The 23866-nt window shown below is 37.7% G+C and overlaps 1 protein-coding gene across 1 annotated transcript in view; it reads left to right on the top strand.

Moving 5' to 3' along the window:
• The first annotated feature begins 4384 nt into the window (after positions 1-4384).
• EFCAB6 (EF-hand calcium binding domain 6) overlaps positions 4385-23866 on the top strand; it is an 80787-nt gene continuing 61305 nt past the window's right edge. Inside the window, 6 exon segments of the mRNA XM_010563598.1 lie at positions 4385-4417; positions 6102-6250; positions 11198-11311; positions 11578-11695; positions 21001-21103; positions 21106-21160. Coding sequence (XP_010561900.1) covers positions 4385-4417; positions 6102-6250; positions 11198-11311; positions 11578-11695; positions 21001-21103; positions 21106-21160 — 572 coding nt within the window.

Genomic DNA, 23866 nt, shown 5'->3' with positions numbered 1-23866 from the left:
GTTTTGTTGTATTTAGAGACTAATTATGGGGCTAAATGCAAAGGAAGTTGAGAGAAACTTAGTTGCCTGGCATACACAAGATGTTCTATGGTACCATTTTAGCTTTAGACTTTATGGATCCTCTTTATGCAACAGAATTTTAATTTTCATTTTAAAAACTACATCTTTCTAGGTTTCATGATTAGGAAGATAAAACATGAGCATGAGTCACAGCATTGTTTTCTGAAGGGGATTGGAGATAAATCCCACAGTGACTTGTGATAAACTGGTCCTGGATTCTCTAACGAACTGTTGTTCTGAAAGGTGAAAAATGCTCATTTTTTCCATGCATTTGGATGCAATCTGAGGATGGCAAGTGTATACAGTATTAACAACTTCACTGTCAATCAGGGGAAATATCTAGAAAATAAATGCTTGTAATCAAAGATTAATTTCCAAGCTGTAGAAGTTAATACCGTGTGGAAATGAGTCCTAACTGCAAAGTGAGGTTCCTGTTTAATTCAGATAAAGCTGCTGCAAATTTTCCAGCCTGCTATAAAATTCAGACAACTTGCTACAGAGTTTGGGTATGACTTATAAGTTAAACTGGAATTTGTTTAAGAATATCATAACATATTATTAGAAGAGAAATATCCTTGTGCGGATATATTCAAATTCATGTTCATGTAGATGGCCAAGAAAATGGCACTGCGTGTAGGATTTAAATGATATTAGGCAGACAACTTGTATACTATAGACAATCTTGGGTAGAGGAAAGAAACCGGAGAAAAATGTAGTGGGAAGGTAGAAAAAAGTAATTCGCTGCTTATTTGTTTTTCACAATTGTTTACATATTGTGTTTCTAAAGATTTCATAAATTTCCTATTTCTTCAATTCACTACAAGTATGATCTAGAACAGCTGTGTTCTCTGAAAAATGACTTTTTCTCTAGGCGGTGGAACTGTTACTGTGCTAGAGATTCTAATGTGATGGATTATAAAGAATTTTTGAAGAATTTTGGCATAAGTACAGACACAGCTAAAGAAAAAAAGCACAGAAAATGAAGTTCCAGGTATGTGCTCAGAAAAGGAGTGGAAACTTGGGTACTTTTCCTCTTTCCAGTTATATCAATAGAAGTATTTCTGTTGGCCTTGATGGATCTGGTTTGCAATTTTGTAGGACATTGGTAGCCTCTGATTCTCAACAGACACAACCAGGACAGGGAGGAAAAGAAAGCCAGGTTCCTTTGGCCTGGGAAATTCTACCAACTGTGCGTGAAAACTGCCTTTAAAATCAAAGGATGACATTACATGGGCCAAGAAATAAAATCACCATTACAAGCTCATAAACTCCAGATAAAGAATTTGTTACTACAGCTTGGAATCTTGTAGCACTTGGGAACCTCGGTTTTCATCCAGTATTCAATCATACTGAATTTTGCAGGTAATCTTTGTAACAAAGAACTTACACGCTAAGACAGTGACAAAATGGTGAACTTGGACAGCTTGGGGAGGTCAAAGTGACAGTAAGACATTTTTTGTCAGCCTGACAGGAGTAGTTTCAAGCATAGCAGCAACTTAACTTATTGGAGTCTTTGTAGGCATCAACTCAAAGAAGGATGTTTAAGAAGGATTGACGGTCAGTAATTAAGTCAGTTTGTGAATGTGTATAGGCAGGTCCTCTCAAATATAAAGGTCACCATAAGAGTAGATAAAAACATGTATTTGTTTGAAATTGCAAGAACCAGACAGTCCAAGGCGGCACAAGGGGTCGTTCCTGAGTGAAAGGTGATTGCATGGAGGACGGGGGCTGTGGAGACCCTTAAAATGAAGGCATTAGCTTATGTTTGTTGTCTAGGGAAGGAAGAGTCATTGATAAGAGCAGGATATGGTTGTTTTCCTCAAAGACAGAAAAAGTGTGTTTCAGTAATTCAGTTGCTGGATGAATGGAGGCAGTGAAGAGATTTAGCCCTGTACGTGGATAAAAAGGGTTGTGCTTGAGAGGTTATGCAGCAAAAATCTGCCAGATTTACCTGTAATATGAACGTGAGGATCTATGGAGATATGAGTTTAAGAAGATAGTGAGAAAGGCCCTTCCAGGACACTTCAAAATAATGTAAATCTGTTTTCATATCTTGAAATTTAATTTAGTGTATTTAACAAGGTATTTTGTTCATCACATATGTACACATATGATATTTTGGCAATAGGAGTTTTCATGAGAGTGAGTTTAGCTGCTAATTATTTTTTCATTTATTTTTATTTAAAAAGAAGCATTTAAACTTACCTTTGCTGAAGAAAGCCAGTACAGACTTACCTGTACTTTGCAGGCTAAAGAGCATTAGCTTCAAACATTGTCTCTTTCATTTCTACTACTCAAAATTTAGCACTTCATGAAGACAATTCTAGAATTTAAAAAAAGAATAAATAAAAAAATCTATCCTGGTCTAGAAAAGAGAAGCTAGCAGTCCAGAAGCCTGAATTATGATTATCCTCTTCCTGACAGAAAGTCTTCCCTTGGGTGGTAGGAATTATTTTTGAACCAATTTTGAATATATGGCCTGACGTTCAAAAGCCCTGAATACCAACAGTTCACATTGGCTTTAGTAGGATCAGAAGAAGCTGAACTCTTTTGAAATCAAGAAGTCAGAACATCTAGTATTTTAATAATACTTTTCTTCTCACCATTTTACACAGCCGTGGTGTGTCTATATAGAGGTTTGTAAGTTTGTGCAGTACTATCAAAGATTGTTTTGAAACCATTACTAGAAGTAAATATAACTACCAAAAATAGAGGGTTTTTTTCCTGTGTGGGGTACTGAAATTGTGGAGAAATAATCTTACGAATTAAGGCTCCTCCTCCTTCCTAGTACATGCTGTACCTAGCATTGTGCATGATTAACCCTCGTAATTAACCCGTCTAGTTAATGGGGCCTGGGACACAACCTCCCCACTCATTCTACCATAGAATGCCTCAGTCATCTGGAGACCTTGCTTGTGGTTCCTGCAGCCCTGCTGTACTGACAGTGTCTTGCATTCACCTCCTGCCCTCCGATTCTCAGTTCCATCTCTTTCACCCACCCACTTTGAGAAGTGGAGCCTTGTCCATGTAAAGTAGATATAAAAAAATTACTGATCAACGTTGGTCTAAAAATAGATTTTAAAATCATCCAGCTAGATTAGTGGGAACCTCTGGTGCATTTCTGAGGTGCAAAACTGAGTGCTATCTGTTTATTAGTAGCCAATCAACCAAATTGAAATAGGGCAGTTCTAAATGGAATTGAGCATTCACACAAATAATTTTAAAAAGTTGAAGTAATAAAAAGTATAGCTTTATGTAAACAGGAAGGCAAACCCGTGTTCAGCAGGCCACTGAGCAGGCAGAGGGAACAGGGGAGAGCAAGCCCTAAGCAAATGAGTATCCTTTTCCATATGGAGCAGCATTTTGTTTCCTATGTAGCCCCACTGGAATAACTTTTGAAAGAGTTTGGTGCACATACTCTTTGTGCATAAGGTTCTCAAAATGCCTGTGTCTTGTCCGTCACAGGGGTTGCTGCTATGCTCTGAATCAAGTATAACACATCCATAGCAGAATCGTTATCCCAAAGCGTGTACATGCCAACAGCGCGTTAAGTAGAGCAGTATACAACAAACCACCATCACAAAATGAGCTGCTCAGCCCAGCTCTAATAAATATTCCACAGAATTGGTTTGGGTTTGGCGTCTGTTTTTTTTGATGGGGAATCATTGAGGAGGGCTGTTTGACTTACAGTAACTGGAAGCTCTTCCAAGGACTGTGGGAGCTAAGATGGGCCAGTGGACAGGGCTATGTGAAGGAAATGGAAAAGAGAAGAGCCTTTTTGAGGTCAATAGGCATGCTTATTATCAAAGGCCTATAAGGACACTGTCTTCCATTTCCTGAAAAAATATTTTTGGTAGTGGATCATTCTGAAAACATACTGACAAAGAGAGGGAGCTAGTTTCTAGTAGTACCTTCTAATATTAAATGTAATAAAGATACCTGTTAAGTTTGTAAGTTGTGTGAATTATGTTTTAAAAGAGATATGAAATGAAAAACTACTACAACAAATGCACAGATTAGTTAGCATAATTTTAAACTACTGATCAAGTTTGAAATACAGGAAAATACAAGAAAGTATGTATTTTCGGTTTGGTTTAGTCTTTTTGTACCTAAAGATTTATCCAAACAGCCTTTAAGAGTTTTTGATGGCTTTATTTCTTTGAAGCTGACAAAGCTGTGGACTTCGCTAAATCAGGTTTCTTAACAGCACTAATCTTCCAGAAAATAGAAGGAACAGAACCAGAAAAAACTTCTTCCAGAGTCTTCACCAGCAAAACTTTTCCTACAGCCTTCACCAGCTGGGTGCGTTGTGACAGAGTGCAGCATGGAGAGCACTAGGAGGGCATTTAGAGAAAAGGTACGGGAGTGCCATTAATACTTCGGAATACTTCGACAGGTGGAGAATCTGAGCCAGGCATCACAAGAAAAGAAAATTGCCAAGCTTTGAGGCCAGTTAATTATACCAACTTCTTTTATGAACAAATTCCATGCACAGGGTTTCTTGTTTGCTTTTAAAGCCAGATAGCAGAAGCAGCAGTTCAGTTTTATTTTGTGTATTCCAGTCTTGCTTATTAGATTCACAGCCTTAAAAACATACGTATTACAACTACAAATTCCTTAGGCTAAACCAAAATGAGAGTGCATCGAAGCTTCATGGCTAAGGTGTTTCCTAATGAGAATTGCTAGATCGCTCTGTCAGATCAAAGTAAGTAATGACTTACACTGAGTAATGACTAGTTATCGTTGTCTGACAATTATTTTCTGACCTGCATGAAATAAATTATTAGTGGATAGGTGCTGCTGCAGAAACACATTTTTTTTGATATGTGGTGGCAAGCTTAGAATAGAGAGTGGAGCTGGAATAGACATGGCAAATGACCTCTCCTTGTGCCCTTAGATGTGATCTTAACTGAAGAGGACTGGCGAGTGTGATGGTGCAATGTAACTGTATTCCACCTGCTTTATGGGAAGGTGAAAAGAAAATTTTCCAGCACTCGCTCTTGTGCCTTCATGTAATGAAAATCCTGACTCTCTAAGAAAAGAGAAACTGATACTGTGCACCAAGTCTGCATATTCTACCACAAACTCAATTACACAGACCTGTAACTGTGCTTTCTCAGCCTTCAAAAGACAGGGGAGGAGGGACAAACAAGGCTACAGGGACATTCAACATCTTGACCCTTTTTCATGTTGTATATCTTTGATACAGAGTTCAAGGCCTGGATTGGAAGCACAGTACATCTCACCTTACAATCCTTCCCAGTCCTTGACGTTTATTTTGGGCTTTCTAAAGTCTCTCTATACATTATCTTTACACTGTGTTTTCGGCAGTTTTGAATGAACAATAATCAGCTTAGAAGCAGATGGGGTACTTGTCAAAAAATGGTGAGGGGAGAAAAGCCTCGGGGATGCTGGCAGTATTCAACAACCCAGTGTGAGCTAACATTTCAGAAAAACAAACCAGTCTTCCTATTGTTTCATGAGCCTTATCAAAATCTGCAGTAAGTCAACTTTCAGGCATTTTACAAGTCCCATAAGCAAAAACACATCCACATAGCTCCTTTGCAACAGCCCATGAATTAAAAAAAAAAAAGCAAAGAAATGAGTGATGTGTTTATACAACAGCTATGTTAACTATTGCATGTCTTCTAACATCTTCCAGTATTTATTGTGCTAACGACCCATTTTAATAAAGGAAACCTTGATACTAGGTTATGCAGTGGATGGTTTTAAAGTTACGTTAAGACAGGTGTTATCAAGCAGGCTGATCCACCAAGTATTTTTAGCTCTGAATTTTGAGGCAGAGTTATTATTTGAGAAACTTGTCTGACTTGTCATTTGAGAGTGTGTGATTGGGAATACTGTTTTGTAGTGAGCTTATTAATTAAACATCTGACGGTCAGAGCATGCCGGGGTAACCTATTTGATCAGTTCACAGAGAAGAACATTTGAAAAGGTCTTGTAAAAAATGCATTATTGTTTTAAAAGCTTCATGAACTTGACTTTTCTGAACAAAACACTATAAATTGTATTCATTACAGCTGTGTTCAGCCTATCAGGACATTGAAAAAGCCTTCAGAGCAATTGATGTCAGTCGGAGTGGATTTGTGTCTTTGGATTACTTTAAGTCAGTCATAAACGGCTTTATATTTCCTTTGCCAAATGAAACTTTTCAAGAGCTAATGAATAGGTAAGAATCATGTTATTTTCTTAGGGGATGTTTTTTAGCACTGCTGCCTTATAACTTTATTATTGCTTTTTGTGACTACCATCATTAATTCATCTTACTTGTGCCTGTGTTGCAGTATGTATGGCACAGTATGTAAAAGCTGATGTAGGTGGGTATAAAACCAAGCTTTTTGCAGTAAGGTACATAAGTTTAATGGAGTAGAAGCTCTAAGTTACTGCTTTCTTACTTCTATTTGCTCACAAATTTGTATTTAATTTCTTAAAGGGAGCGTTGCTATCTTGCATTCAAATGACTAGTGATATAGGATGGTGTGAATTTGCTGGAAGAGCAGCTTCACAACTGTCGGCACCATATTTTCATGGTGATAGTGTGACTCTGCAAGCCTGTCCTTTTATATCTGCTGGTTTGGCAAGGAAAAGAAAGGAAGAAGCAAAACTAAAGTCAATGAATGAACTAATGGTGAAAGCTTTCACTCTGTACTGCTCATTGTCAGTCACTGAAAAAGGTAACTGAAGGGACATTTCTGTGCTGCATAGTAAAGCAATTTCATACCTGGAAATCTGAATTTAAACTAAAATGAGGCAAAAATCTTTTGAACCTAGGTTTTGACATTGTAAATATTTTTATTAAAACTGCTGTGAACGTTGAGAAATCATGCCAACTACTGGATTCAAGTCAATGTACTATTTTACTTTAACCAGGCATCTTTGTAGTATTATGACTAAAACTCAAATCATCTTGTGGGCAGTATAGTGTGCAGAAGATAAATGGATAGAAAACATTTTCCAGCCCAGCTTCAATGATCTCAGCAGAGTTTAGGCCACAGGACATTTTCCAAAATATGATTTCCTGGACATGATCACTTTAGCTTATGCTAACTAACTTCCTAAACTCATATTTCCTTTTTAAAGCCAAAATATCACAAGAATGGATGTTTTTGTGGCTTTTGGTTAAATCTAGACCAGAATCTCTCATGATTAATCTTTTGTACTCAGAAACCAAAAACTGTGAGAAGAAAACTGCCAGAATATACTTTATACTTGTTGGCAACAGTGCCAAGGGCATATGGCCAGTCAAAGAGAAAGGAAGAACAACTTAACTCTTACACACCATTTTTACTCCAAATATTACTGAAGCTTTCAACAACAGGACAAGGCATCCAAATCATACTGTGTGAGGAGGTCAGTAACCAGATCATGCATTACTGCTTAATGATTCTGCAATTTATAGTTTATCTGTTTAAATTGTTGGAAGAATATAATCATCCATGTAAATAATCGGTTATTTTTTTCTTTACATGCACTAGTTAGCTGTAAAGACCTCAGTGCAGATACACATTTTACAGCAGCAGGTGCTGTATGAGAGTCATCTGCAGTAACCATATTGCTTTGTGCATTCAGCAGATAAATCTGATTTGCTTCTAGTCATTCACAGTGTGATATAACAATGATCAACTATTACTTTGTAAAAAAATTGCTATTATAGTTTTTTTTCAATTCATGTCACTTGCTAGTTTAAATCTTAAAGTAAATCTTGCTCTTAAAAGCAGTTGCATAATGGAAAGATTTCTGCATGTATTCTTCCACTGGAGCTTTCTCTAGCATTTGAAAAATATAGTGACATTTTAATGATGCTGTAAACAGAAATGTTCAAGCCTATGTATGCCATATCTCTTAGGTGATATTTCTCAGATAATGTAATTCAAAAGATCCACCAGGTGAATGGAACAAGAGCAAAAGTTCCTCATAGTCATCTAATTCTAATAACGAAGTAACTTCATTGTAGCTGATAATAAATGTAATAGTAATTGATGGGCAAGGGACATGATTTCAAGGTTTTTAAGATTCTATTTAAATAATATGACATGAGATGTGCCAGGGAGCTGTTTATAAGAAATAATACATGACAGCATTTTATGGTTGTTTGAGATATTTACATCTCATGGGCTCCTGATATAAAATTCGGGGCCCATTGAAGTTGATGCAGTTTTGCCTTAGACTTCAGCTAGGATTTAATCCTTGACTGGTTTAGGACCAGATTACCCACACACACATCTCTCAGTATATGTCCCCACTGCAGCAAGTTCAGATACATCAGAGGGAGACCATTGAGGTGTAATTCATTCAAAGGACATCACTCATCTGAGTCCCGAATTCCCTGAATTCCATCACTTCTACTCTTGAAAATTCTTTCACTTGGAAGTAAAACATCGTGAACTTGAGAAAGTTGCATAAACTGAAGGAATTAATTTCACAGTATTTCAGCATTCCCATGTAAGAAAATATTTTGGTTGTGTTTTGGAGCTTTGCTGTGGATTGTGTCCCTTCACAGGTTGAGGGGTGTGAGTGAAGGGTGTTCTTGACAGTTGGGAGCAAATCATACATGACCAGTATGAAGGCTTTGCCAACGGAGGGCCTAACTTCCAAGACTCTTTTCTGGTGGCTGCCAGGATTTCTAATTATGACTTTTATTTGTGATATGAGGTAAATCATTGTGCTCATTTGCCCAGGACTTCAGTGAACATATTAGTTAAAAACACAAGGACAGTTTTCAGCAGCAGAGGTAGTTATAAACTTTTTGTGTTACCCTCATGCTTCCTTCCTTTAACTTATGATTTGCATAAAAGTATCAGATGCTAAGGCACTGATGGTTAAAAATTTCTCACTGGGTAGTATTTTGTAAAGGATCTCTATGAGATGATGTATCACATGACGTTAGCAGGTATCCATGCTGTTACAGCTCTAACCGGTCATTTCTTCTGGAAGTACACTCTGTTGTACTTGGACGTAACCATAAGCATACTTCCAAAAAGCCATGCAGAATTTATTTTTATTACTTTAATAAGTTAGCTGGCCTACTATAGTGGTTTTTAAATAAAACCAAAAAAGCCAAAGTCCTTCCTCAGTTTTTAGTCTCACTGACTTAGCTTTGTCTAAATAAGGCTTTCTTTAATTTGATCCACGAAACTTAATGCTGGGGAGTTCCTCCTCCCCTGCTGCAAGGGCCTGATTCATCCCTTTCCATGATAAAACCTGCAAGAGAAAAGTCCTGTTGGCCAGCCACAGGCAGAACTGGAAGAATTCCACCATCCATTATCCATCTGCAGAAAGGGGGAAAACCACTGCACCTTGTGGACTGATCAATGGCACCACAAATCAGAGCTAGTAATGCCAGACACATCCGCATTGCTATTTCTTCCTAAGTTCCCTGCAGCTCCCAGGATTTTGGCAATTGTCACTGCCAGAGTCTGAGAGGCAATTGTAGGGCTTCTGAGCAAGGAGGTGGAAGTGGAGAGGTCTGTTGCGCTGATTGACGCAGCTTTGGCTGGTTGCTCACTTTCAGTGCAGAATTGCTCTCTACAGGGTGATTTGAGTGATTTAGTAGTCCATAGACATTTGAGTGTGAAGGGATCTCAGCTGGGGGCTCAAAATAACAGTTGTTATCTTGGCCTTAATTTTAAAGATCATCTGTTATTTCATACTGTTTGTTTCATATTCATTTATCCAAGACAATAATCAGATATGAAATATCTCTCCTTCCCACAGCTTTTTTTTTAATAACCCATCTCTCAACAGCATTGTTGGCAAAGCCCCTCCCTGCAGGGAACGAAAAGGCTCCCATGGTGAAATCCAAACAGCAGCACTGCCTCTGTCTTCACTTACCCTGAGTCTTCATGCTTGGTCCTTCCCAGCCCCTCTTCTGGGCTCTGGTGCAATTGTCCTGCCTGTGCAGTGGGAGATGCTCAGCCCTTGAGCCACTGAGCCGGGGCACGTGCATGCTACTCGCGGACAGGACTGTAAAAAGTCGGGTTCCCTCCCCTCCCATTAAATACCCCGTGCTGTCAGGTTGCAGTCAGCCAAAGCCCAAATGCTGTGATTCTTGTAGCTTTTGGTTTTAGCTTTGTTGGCTGAGCTTGAGAAACTGCCGGGTAGTCCAAAACCTGGAGTTTTTTTGTAAAAGATCCAGGAAGTCTTGCATACCTCTGACTGCATTTGGTAATTTTTTAGGTTTGTCCTATGCATCCTGGATTAGCAAATGCTCTAAATACCATCTGCCACCATTTTAAGGAGCATTAGGAGTTTTAAAAGCTTTTCTGAGATGATGACAGTAGCGAGTCAGCACGTTTCTGGTAATACGTGAGGGATGTAATTGCCTACAAAGCGCCATCTGAAGTAGGAGTGTGTTTAGCCATGAGCATTGGAGCTTTCTGCAGTACCACTGAAACTGAGTGGGAGATATGCCAATGGTTTGGGGGGTCATGGGATTAGGTCCTTATTGATTTTAAAGTAATTATTCATAGAATAAATGATGCTAGGTGACTTCCCAGGATTTTTAACATAGTTTAACACTTCCAGTACTTTTTAAGTTTTCAAATTTGGATATAGTGAACATCATAACATTTTAAAAAACAACATACTATTCCCCTTAATTAGTTTCTCTACTGTTACGTGTAAATAATGAGAAGGGATGCATTAAATACTATCTCATTCTAGACATCTGTAATGTGAATGTCTACGCCTGAACTGCTCCTCCTAGACTCCATTTTATAGTCACTGGAGAGAAACAACGGGCAGGATTCATCTAACCAGTTTTAGATGTCTACTTTAGGATGAGATGAATCCTGTCCTGAAAGTGTCTGTCTCTCCCCAATGACTATAAAGGGAACTTAGAGTGACTCGCTCAGGTGCAGGCATGTATATTTGGTTAGATGAATTCTCACCTGGGATCTAGTTCTTCCACAGCTAGACATTTGGAATTGAGAAAATAAGTTGGCTCAGTTTGCATATTTAGTAACAAAGAAAAGCTATGCAAGCTTACTCTAATTATGAATGTTGCACACATTGATATTATAACGATGATGTCATGTTCTAATTCAAAATTCTTCTTGGAACATAGAGTGTTTTTATAAGGAAATATTTTAAAATTGTTTTCTTTTTTAAAAAACAGATTTGGCCTGAAAGCCACAGGTAAAATTGCTTGGCAACAATTTTTAGAAAAATTCTGGGATCCTGGGAGCACCTTTGAAAACAGGCAGAAAATTCCTATGAGAAAAAAAGATAAGTAGGAAGTACCTTTTCTATGTGAGTAACCTCTGGTATACATATTTATTGAAAATGAGAAGCATATCCACTCAATGGTCACCCTTGATTAAATTCAGTTAAAAAATCTTTTGGCAATGCTTTCTCTAAGCACACTCTTATTTTGAATCCTATCAAACCCCGAGTCTTAATGAGGTGATTTATTCTTTCTGCTCTGAGAAGAACATAGTGAGTAAAAGAGGGTGAGACATGAAAGCATTGAAAAGACTGTCTTTTTTCTTCTTGCAGAGTAAATCCAGCTAGAGGAGATGAAGCTTTCTCCAGTGACACTGTTCTTCAGAAGCCATGCAGATGCATCCAAGATGTTTATCCCTTTTTAAAGCAGGCATTCCTTACGCTTGATGAAGTAAGAGCAATTATTTTTAGGTGTTGCCTCGGTTAATTACTCTTACAGCTAAACATTTGCGTCTCATATCTGCTTCAAAGTAATCTGGTGGTTGCCAGTCTTTGTTTTCTGTTACAGCAGCACGCAGAGTCTGTTTTTCAAGTTTCTTTAACATGGATATGTGCAACTGGGGACTAAATAATCTGTAACAACCTCTCTGATAAACAAAAATTATTGACCTCCTACAATTTCACTGGAAGTCATGTTGGCCAGTTCTTTAATCATCCCTGTGGCTGCCTTTGAACTCCTGCTAGTTTTTCTGTATATTTCATGAAATGTTATGATAGAAATGAGAATTGGTGCTTTCATAGAAGTTGCACTGGTACCAGAAAAATAAATAATATAACTTCTCAGATCCTGCTAAGTGTTCCCCTGTTTCTACATCCAAGGACTGCCTGAGTCCCTTGTGCCTAACATCGTACTGGCAATTTATTTATGCTTTGATTATATATTATGACCTGCAAATCTTTAAGAGTAACTGCTCCTTATAATTGAGATTCCTCTTCTATTCTGGCATATGTTCTCCATTTCTTATATACTTTTATAATAAAAGCTTATTCTTTGCTTGTGCTTATTCTTCCCAGTCATGCTGTGTCAGTGGTTTGTTCTCTTCATTGTTTTACCTTTCCATTTGTCTTTTATTTATCTATGGTCATCTGATGTTTTAAAGTTTTGGGTGGTTTTTTTTCCAGGTCATTTGTCCACGTGTGTATGTATATATGTATATAAATATATATACAGAAAGCAAGCAAGCTGTGTTTACGCTGTTTATATACAGACACACACAGAGACACATGTATATCTACGTGTGTGCATCAAAAGGACGTATAGCACAGGGCTAAAAATCAGGCCCTGCAAGACCTCATTAGAAACAGACCTACCTGAGAATGGGTTATTATCTACAATTCTATGTGAAGGCTTCTGTTATCTGGTTCTGTTACTTATCACACTTGTTTGATGCCTGCCATTTGCATCCGTAGTGTTCTCATTTCTTAGTCAAAATGGCATGCCACTGGGTATAAGTAAAGTATACGGTTGCCTTGGGCAGCAGACTGCCCCAGGACAGCAGCACAGGCAGGGTCCCAACGCCTGTTTTGCCTCTACCAGAGTCCTGGACAGCCCTGTTCGCTGCTACTTCCAAGAGAGGGATCCAGATGTGTTAATTTGCAGCTGTTGACATCCCTATGTTGACTGGTACCATTGGTTACCTCAGTGTTGGGCATTATATCCTGATTATGCAGGTTTCACGGCCAAACCTGGCTCTGCGTTCCCTCTCCACGCTCTTCCTCCTGCTCAGGACTGTCTCTGGGCCGAAGTGGTTTGCCTCCTTTCGTCGCCTACCGCAGTCTATCGTCAAGTGTGGTAGCTCCCAGAAAAGCCGATTTCCTTATTGGTAAAATGAAACGCGATACCTACTGGCTTTGACACTTAATGAAGAAGGTATGCTATGAAAATGTTCAGTCTTGTGATCAACACAAGAAAAGTCATCTCGGATGTCATATTTCCTTTCCACACTAAGATCTGCATAGTAAGATTTAGCAAATACTATTCTCCTGGTCAGCTGCTCTATGTAATGTTCAGTAGAACAGTGATCTCACCAGTGAACTCATTATTAATGTCTAAATATGTGTGAATTTGTAACAATCCTAAATATTTACATAACTGTGTGAGTGGGTTTTCAGCTATTATGAAAAGCCCATGTAAACCAAGTAAAGACATTTCCTCCTGTCTTAGAGTTAACAAAAGTAAGTTCCTTGCTCTCCTTTTTTTCAGGAGGTAGAAATAGATTTGAACTTGAATGTCTCCTGTTCCAGGACTTAAATACAGTCATGTTCTTATCTAAAAGTTTTTAATAGGTTCATGCAGCATGCTTCTGATTCTTCATCAATCACTGTCCAGCCCTCAAGCAACTGCCTGCTCCCTTTTCTTCCAACTGATTTTTTTTCTGAATTGTTCTTGATGTGTTGGAGTCTGAAATGCTGCTGGTCCCTACCTGTTAATCCATATTCTGAAAACAAAATCCCAACCTAGTAGCAGTGCTTTCTAATGTGCAAGCTAGAAATATAATGTTCCCTGTAACTATACTACAAATTTGACTTTAAAATGTTGAATCAGATTGATGTTTTATAAAAGGATGAGCGAAGCACCCTTTGATGTTCTTTTGTTAAGTCTTGCAATATTTTGTCATTTACTTTAAAACTCAGATCCTGGAAAAAAATAGTTATGCAAGTGTTTCAATACCAAAGAATTAATAACAAACAACCTCTCTAGCCTCCTAGAATGTTTTTAGAAAGTTTCTGCATATATTCTGAAACACAGAAACAAAAAGGCATTAAAAATCATTTGTGTGGGCAATATTCAGTATAAATTAGTTGAGCATTTTTTAAAATTAAATTATTATCATTACTATATATCCTTATTTTTATATATTCCATTATGTGGAGTGCATTGTTTGATAGACCTTGATCACATGTGGTGCCTCAGTCACTTAAAGCACTGGCATTTCCGTCATTTGAAGATGTGACATCGTAGTTTTTTCAGAGTCATATTGTTGCATCTCCTGCAAATTTAGAAATTTAGAATTGCAATATCAGGTTGTAATTTTTCACCTGCATTGTTTAATTGTTTTTATTCTAGTCTCTTTTAAAAAGAGATTATTCATCTCAAGGCAAGGATTTCAAGTAGTATTGGAAAGTCTCCTAACTCAAGTTCTTAATTAAATGCATCAGATTCATAAGAGAAACTAAAATGGTTTTTGTCCTGTGCTGAAACCTGGCTTCAGGTAACCTTCAGAGTGTTCCCAGCATTGCAAAAAGGTTTAAAGGAACATAGTTAATGGCTTTAATACTATATCTTAATACTACAGAACATGAATACCTATTTAACATTATATGCTGTAGGAGACCAATTGGTTGTGATTGACATTTAAATTAAAGATAGGCGTTAATATGTACAGGATAAGGCTACACCTTAATCTGAGATACAGCATTTTGGAAAAGAAGAGAGATGTCGTAAGTGTGTACATCCAAATACACTGCTTAGCAATGAATATACATCCCCATGGTCCCTGTGCACACAGGAGAAATTACAGACAAAGCAAATCTTTTTTGATGAAAGGATAAAATCAGTATGATAGGTAAAGTTAATGAGAACCAGAACTGTGCAGCAATTATTATAAGCTCATATTATGTAATATAAACAGAGAGTGCTATCATGTGTTTGTAAAAGGTTTATATTTGCAGTTTGTCATCTGTCAGGTAGACTGTAACTTAGGTGTGACACTGACAATGTTGAGCCTACTGTTGCATAGTTCACTCCAGTTTCAAAAGTAACTTCATCTGACTTTTTCTAGACTTCAGATTACCTTTTCGTGTTTAGTTCTGGAATATGAGCTTCTGATAAAGAACTGTCTATCCTTACCAGCTCTGTGGCCCTCACAATGTACAGAACTATGCTAAAATGCCTCTCTGTCAGTTTTGATGGAATGTCATTATATGTATGTCCTGTGGACCGGCGTGTGTGATCAACCCTTTAGTGGACAAGCTGGATTTTTTTTTTTATTACTTTGATTTGCTACATATTGCACTTCTTAAATTGTAGACTCTGTTTCTGAATTGAATGAGCAAATAATAGACTGAAAAAATTAAAGCTCTCAGTCTGGTTGACACAAGCAAAAGGAGCACTGGGCATATCTTCAGAAGTCGTATCGGCATTTTTCATTAGATGGTTTTATATAGATGATATATTACAATTCCTTTCTAATATAATTACATAAAACCTGTTCTTTTTAGCTCTGCGGTATTTCATCTATATACAAACATATATATATATGTATATGACCACAAAAAGAAAGAATTCATCTAGCAATTTATAGGAAAAGAAATCGGTTTTATACACTGCAGTAGATAATAGTAACAATGCCTAGAGCATTCAGGCCATGATTCAGTAAGGCACTTTACTACATGATTTTAATTCATTTACTGAACTGGAGCATTACTGAATGAAATTGTTAACAAAGGCAGAGGTATTTGAGGTGGCAGAAAGGCTGAAGAAAGAACCATTTAATCCTCAGCATCTAGAGGCTCTCTCCGTGAAAGAAATACATGTAAGAATGGTTTATATTTATACATAACATCATGATTTTTCTGTTGGAATAGACCAGTACATCCCCAGTCACATCACTGATGCTGGACTGACTTAGATAATGATCTGGGCAATAAGTTAGTTCCTTTTAAATAAATAAAATTCAAGTTGCAAGGTGACCAAATAAGCAAATGCAATCTGCTTAATAAATCCTGTTGTAGTATATCTTAACTTTCCTGTATTATCTAAGGTTTGAACAAAATGTAATTTATTTTCATCGTAACAGATTTTTCATCTTCATGGGTAAGACCTAGTCATTCTGCACAATTGTTTCTTGTGAAGTACAAGCTATCTTTGTAGCTTCAGTATCAGATTCCCTAACTTATTTACTGGGGGAGGTAGGTATATTATCAGGTTTTGCTTCCATATGATTTAATGCAGTGACAACAGTCTCTAAAGAAAATTCAAATACCAGATAGTAGTTTCACAAGACCATTATCTTTTGATTGCAAAACTTTAAAGTATTTCCCAGACCAACTGATGAAGTAAATAATTGCTCATCCTCTATATTATTACTGCCACCCTGGATCTCTGTGGGGGACTAAAGGGAAACAGAATTTTCTTAGGGTGAATTTTATGAACAAAAAGATATTTGTCTAGTGCTTAGCCAGGAAAACTGAATCACTGAAGGAACTATTTACTCCTAATTTTTCTGCTATTGTTCCAAAGCCTTTATTCCACTCTTTCTTCTTCTTTCCTCCCATTATCTTTCTACAGGTTTCCTTAGAGAAAACAAAGAAACAATTAAAAAAATAGTAGAAGTTCAGGAACAAATTTAAAATTATAAAATGCAATAGACAGTCATAGAAAAGAGTTGGTATAAACCCATATTTAAAACTATCCTACATAAATTATGGATATTACTTGTCATGGGAACTGAGATACAAACTATGCCTATTACCTTACAGTCCAAATGAGTATCCATTGGCATGACAATGTGACAGGACATCAGGCCCCAGATAAAGATTCTCCCTGAGAGCAAATTCACCCTCATTAGCCAGGTCAAGAATGCCAATAGACCCAGCCTAGCTGTATAGCTGATTTAAAGGATGCACACTAAGATGCAAAGGAAGCATGAGAAAAGAAAGAGGAAGTCGAAGGACAGTAGGTCTCAAACATTTTGGGTTAACGCACCGCTGCCAACAGTCAGAATTTCTCAAGGCTCACCATGTACTTCTAATTGCATCTTTAACTGAAATCACCATAATGACCCAAGTGTTTGCACAGCATTTACTTTGGCCTTATGGACCATCATGGCCATGGACCATATCTGAAAACTGCAGCCCGAGAAAAAGCTGTGCTCAAACATAAAATGTTTAGTTGAGTTTTTGCTTGTTGTTCTGAAGCTAATCATGAAGAAAATCCTGCCACAGATGAGTGAGCACTGATAACTGTAGGCTCATGTGCTGTTTATGAATATGCTGAGAGATCTATTAGGATCTAACAGACATCACTTGATGGACTTTTGCATGGACTTACAGCAATGGTTGGGGTATGTCATGGTTTAACCCCAGCCAGCAACTAAGCACTGCGCAGCCGCTCACTCACTCCCCCCCACCCAGTGGGATGTGGGAGAAAATTGGGAAAAAGAAGTAAAACTCGTGGGTCAAGATAAGAATGGTTTAATAGAACAGAAAAGAAGAAACTGATAATGATAACACTAATAAAATGACAACAGCAATAATAAAAGGATGAGGCTGTACAAATGATGCGCAGGGCAATTGCTCACCCCCCGCCGACTGACCCCCAGCCAGTCCCCGAGCGGTGATTCCCCCGCTCCCACTCCCCCCAGTTTATACACTAGATGTTACGTCCCATGGTATGGAATAGTTTGGGTCAGGTGCCCTGGCTGTGTCCTGTGCCAACTTCTTGTGCCCCTCCAGCTTTCTCGCTGGCTGGGCATGAGAAGCTGAAAAATCCTTGACTTTAGACTAAACACTACTGAGCAACAACTGAGAACATCAGTGTTATCAACATTCTTCGCACACTGAACTCAAAACATAGCACTGTACCAGCTACTAGGAAGACAGTTAACTCTAACCCAGCTGAAACCAGGACAGGGTACATGATAACAGCAAATTAGATGCAACTTGACTCAACTGAGTAAAGTTCACACAGATCCAGCAACTATTCAGTCAGACACAACTTTGTGCAAACATTGATTCCAGACAATGTAAGAAATGAAATGCAGCTGATAAACTGACCTGAATGTGAGCTGGTCTGTGCAAAGCAAGTTTAAATATCCATTCACTTGTGGCACAGTTTACCAGCAAACTAAATAATCTATCCCAAGGTAATGGAAAGGTCACTGTAGTTTCATTCCCATAGTTCTAGTCATCCATCAGTAAATATTGCAGTTGCATGTTCACTGGGAACTGGAGTAAAAGTACTAAATTCAGTATACACAAACTACAGCTCTCAGAGCTACAGAGCTCTCAGTTTTTGTAGGTCAGGATGATCTAGCAGTGTAGAATGGCATGTTGGAATCAGCATTGCTTTAGTAAATGTTCATTCTTTTTTTATGCATGCTTTCTTTTTTTGTCTTAGAAATGAGATGGAAAGATCCCAAGAAATGACCTTTGTCGTGTTTTACGTAACTTGATATTTCAAATGAAAGGTAAAGACTTCCAGGAGTTAATTGAGATAATTGATCCAGAACAGACTGGATACCCTGACTACCATGAATTTTTAGACTTGTCTGAAGAAAAACAATCAGTAGTAAGTGTTTACTTTTAATTCTCTAATTATAACTTCTTTTATAATGGCTGTGGCAAAATGCTGGATTGTGTGTGTGGATGTGGTAAAATGTTGTGCTCCGCATACAGTTTTTGTCTAAGTTAGTAGGTTCACATTCATTCCAGCAATGGAATAATAATAATCAGCACTTCTAGACTCTTCTTCTGAAGCATCAATTGGAAAGCAATCTCATGGTTACTGCAGGTTTTTGAAAACTCCAGCAAAATCACTAGCTCACGCATGTGTGTACAGCAGAGGAGGAACAGTAGCAGCACTTCTTAGCTTTCAGTTGTCAGATCTGTTTTGCTGATATTTCGCTGTTTCTTGTTTTATCTATTATTCTTTATAATATACATTGGTTCAAACTATATGCTATATACTACACAGACGTTGCATATTTTCCTGTGTACAGCTTTGACATCTTCTGAATTTGCAGTCATCTTACAATGTTTTCCTTTAGAACCATTCACCGAAGGTTGAGAGGTTATGTGCTGAAATCCACAGTCAACATTTCCATGCCATATGTCTGTTTCCTTTGACAGAAATAAGTCAATACTTTTTTGCTTACTGAAGTATTCTAAGAAATAACCTAAGCTGTATTTGCAAATCTACTTCCTAATACTAAGAAGCTGTTCATAATTTTCAGTATCAACTCCTAGGTTTGCATTAGTGTATCAACTGACTAGCTCCATATTTAGCAATTTTTTAGGTAGTCTGTCTAGAGTTTTTGAGACAAATCAAAGGACTGCAGTAGTGTCAAGAGAGATACTAGATGCACATAAAGAAGGTCCCATTGAACAGCCCTCAATGGTGTGCATTGCTTTGAAATGCTTGATGTTAGGGGCTGGAACAGGCTGCTTTCCACTCTGATGGCTCCAACAATAGCAACATTTGATGCAGCAGCTCAAGTGTCTTCCAGCTGGTTTTGAGTAGAATAATGGTCTGGCTGAAATTCTGGGGCAAAATTTAGTAGCTGTAAAATTAGCATGCTGGGGAAAATGCAAATGCCAACGGTGCCTACATGCACAACTGATGTGCACACTAAATGGGATTTACAAATTAAGCTGGTTAGACTCAAATTAGAGATGCACACAGATAACTAGACATTTTTGTTATTTAAAATAAGCATCCCATATGAAGTAAATGCTAGCATGAGGGAAGGCAGGTAAAGGAAATGTTAAACATCACAGATCATTGTCACCTTGGGATGAAATACCACCAGGGATGACAGTGGCCACACATGACCCTGGTGGCTGTGGTTTCACACTTTGAGAGTGATTCTGCCCTGAGGAGTAGGTCTGTTCTGGACTCTGTGGCTGGGTTTGTACCCAGATCTTGATAAAAAGCAGCTGCAAGGAAGCCTGAGTGTCTGGAAATCCTTTTGTTTTGTGTCCTGAGTGGTAATGCCACGTCCATCAGTGTGGCTTATCCTGTAGAAAAGACAGATTACAGGTTGTACAAATGAAAGAGGACAACTTTTTCAAGAAGTTTCTTCATTTTTATCATTTCTCAGAAAGGGTTTGGTCAGAGGTATCTTAAAAGCAGCAATGGGCAGAACCAGGACCTGGAACCAATCTAGGACCCCAGCCAGCTAAGATAACCCAAGGGGCATCTCCACCTCCTTCTTTTTACCTGAAATTTTGCATAGTACAATGCTTGCTCAGATCTGCAATTATGCTGAGGTATTCTGTCAAAATGTGATCCTGTGTTTGTTTCTTCTCAGAACCTTCTGGTTATAATGTACTCAATTTACAAGTGAAAAACACTTTAACTGCCAGTGCTACAGGCAGATCCTAAAGCAGGTTCAGGAAGCCAGATTTTGTCATTATTTTCCCCTGTGCAAGCCCATTGTCTTCAAATTATGCCCCGAGTAAGCTGAGTGCCACTTGCAATTCATTCAGTCCTAGTGGATTTTGTTTTACAGGACTGAGGGGAGAAACAACAGTAAAAGCTCTGCGTTGTTATCAGTCAGTAGACGTTCCTCTTCAGTCACTTAAAGAAGGAGATCTATGAAGTGAGGTATACGCTTTCTTGCAGTCACTTTTCAGTCAGTTTTCAGAACAAGCATTTTCAAGGGTAAATTTTGGGCATGATGTTGCATCATGCTGTGAAATTAGTACACTAATATTGTTTTAGTTGAACAGAACTTTGTTTTAAATTAGATGGTTCATGAATAGCTTAGTGGAACAAACAAAATAAAGAAGCCTGCTCTTGTTCTAGCTTGTAATACTGTAAGTGATAACACAGCTCATTTTGAGTTAAGTGTTGGTCTTCCAACATTAGATTTTTTATTTTAGTACATTTTTTTCATGTGGTAATGCTATCATAGCTTAACCTCAGGGACGTTTTTTTTTCTTTCCTGCATTATTAATTCATTTGATTGTTAGGTGGAGGAGATCCATTCAGGTAAAATCACAGAAAATTGGAAAGATTTTTGTAAGGCTTTGCAGTCCTATCATCCTAAGTGTACTGGCATTATTAACAGAAGTCATCTAAGAAAGTCCTACAGCTGTGTTGTCCCTCTTTGTCAGATCAACAATTTATGAAGTAAGTTGATGATGTGTGAGTTGTAACAGATTTAATGTAATTTCTTTTCTTACCGTATATTTTTTCCTGTTTTTTAATTTGAAAGCTATAGCTGGAGGCATTAAGTATTTTGGTTTGCCTTAAGCATAGAGAAGAGAAAAGGTTGGTGGAAGAGATGTCCCATTCCTCATGCGATCAGCTTGTAAATCCCTCATTTATTTTCATAACAATTCCATGTTGGAAACTCTCAGGAGTTTGACGTTATTTCAGCATTTCAAAGATGAGACAAGCCTTTTCTACAAAGGAACAACTGATGTGCTGGAGATCCAAGACATTATCAAACATTATTTAGTATTTTCAAATACAATGTAATACAAAATTAATTAAATTAATGTTATGTCTTTCCTCAGTAGACTATTGTTGTAAAGAAGAAGGAATTGAAATTTAATATTGTCAGCAAGAAATCTAATTTTCAATGTGAGCAGGCTCCCCAAAGCGAGGAGTCAAAAGAGCTAGAAGCGTGGGGAGCATGGAGTCAAAATATCTATGTCCAAAGAAGAGGGAATTGTATTAGGCATTTTACTGCAATAACATTTCAGTCAGGTTATAACTGGGTCTAATCTACTCTCTCAGGAGCTCTGTTTTTCTCTGCTTACAGCTAGTGACTTTCAGAAAGGTGTGGAATTCTTTCCTACCTTTGAAAACATAATAGGAAAATCAAAGAAATGAGTTCCAGTCTGACCCTTACAACCCAGTGTCCGGCTGATCATTGTGTGTTAGGAGCAAACACAACAGCATCAATAGGAAATGGCTTTTGGAAAATAATCTTTGATCTTGAAATATGAATGAGCATGAGCATGATCAGTAAAACCAATTCTACTGTATGCATTTTCCTTTCTATAAATGTCTTGGAGAAAACTTCAGGTGCTGTGCGTTGGGTTCATAAAAGTCATGTTCCCAGCACTGTGTTATAACTACATGCTTTCATCATCTGTCAGTTTTATAGCTCTGTGTTTTGTAGTATATAATCAGTGGTCATTGATCATGAACAAGTAATTATCCTTTGAATTACCTGGGACTCAGCAGTTATACAATTTTCTAAATAATGTTTCTACCATTATTTGTGTCAATGAGAGATCTGTACTATAAGAAAAGTCAGGAATTACAGCCACTTTGAATTGGAAAGTGGTCTTTACTTGAAATTCTAAACATTCCCTATAAGAAAATAATACAGAGTAAAGCAATGAGAGGCAAATAGTTAAGGTTTAATTCATTCATCATTGTGGTCAACGGCTGTTTTGCTTTTGTTTTAAAAGGATGCAAGATAAGCCTGGTGAGATCAGTCTATCAAAATGCTGAACACAGGTTGTGCTCTAGCAAAGCACAGGAAGAAGTGGGTATGATACTTCTAGGATTTCTGTTACGGTGAACATTGAGCACATTTGTGTATTTGCTTTATTGAACTGTGGCACTGTTGAAACATGCAGATACCGGTGTTTAGCAAAGGGAGATAGATGGGATGAGTTTGGAATATTTTTATAGAAATAGCATTATACATCTAAAAGATAAGGTTTGGATTCCATTGTCAAAGACATTCAGGGACATAGAGTCTTGCATTGGCCATGTCCACTCCATGAAAACAGGGTCTTAGTCACACCATATTATTAATTCTTCTGTAGTAAACATTTCTAAAGGTACTGTTCTTAGGGTCATGTTCTAGAGAGCTGATGCCCATACTGGAGAAGAAATGTAATTCTTATAATAAGATGAAGAGAGAATTTATACTTAAGAATGCAACAGATGGCCTACTTGATTGGAGAAGTATTTGGTTTTATGATAAAGGAGTAATAATATAGCTGATTAAGTTAGAATGGCTCGTCCACAGGTGAGCAGATATTTGGAAAAATCTCCTTTGTTGTAATCTACTTTTAGAGTTGCCATTCTATGATTTAGCCTGACTCCTTAAAAATATGTTTTGACTCACATCTTTTTACCAATCTGTATTTCTTTGTTTCAAATGTGGCATAAATTTTTATGTTAAATCTTATTTAAGACAATCCTAGGAAAATGTTGTGGATTATGCAGAGAAACAGTGGATGGCACTGTTCATTCGCTGCTCTAAAGTCATACTAAATGCCAGGTTTTAAAAGCTGTATTTTAAAATAATAAGCAAAAAAAAAAAAAAAAAAAAGTAATTGACTCCTCTAAATGCATACACACTGGGCTTAAGACTATCACATCTGTGCTGGGAATGTCATAACCAGATTGGGGATTTAGCACGGGTGCTTTAAGGGATGCAGGGTTTTTGAGTAAAAGGTGATGAAGTGACTGAATTACATTCTGAATTCCAGTGGTTCAGCTACATCAGTCTTATTTATTTGAAATGATACTTCTGCTTTGGGGGGCTTCTACTATAATTGGACTTTTGCATTGATGTGACTCATCCTGAGGCACTTGAGGACAATACTGCTATCGCTGCAGCAGAATAGCTGGCATGCTTGTCCCAGATGGCTTCCTGTGAGATGACATTCAGACTGGGGAAAAGAAGGAACAATTTTTAAGGGCATTTGGAAGCCTTTTATGGATTACACTCACAAAGCAGATGTTGCTCTGTAGTGTTCACAGCCATTTTCTGTGTGAAGGCTACACTTGTTTTAGCTGAGCAGAGCTTCACAAATACTAGAAAATGGAGACTATTTCTCCTCCCTCTCACCCCCCTGACACTTT

Source organism: Haliaeetus leucocephalus, unplaced genomic scaffold (genome assembly GCF_000737465.1).
Source record: "Haliaeetus leucocephalus isolate CR32 unplaced genomic scaffold, Haliaeetus_leucocephalus-4.0 Scaffold170, whole genome shotgun sequence".
Lineage (NCBI taxonomy): Eukaryota > Metazoa > Chordata > Aves > Accipitriformes > Accipitridae > Haliaeetus > Haliaeetus leucocephalus.
Note: the sequence above shows the minus strand (reverse complement) of the source record. Positions and strands in the feature narration are given on the sequence as shown.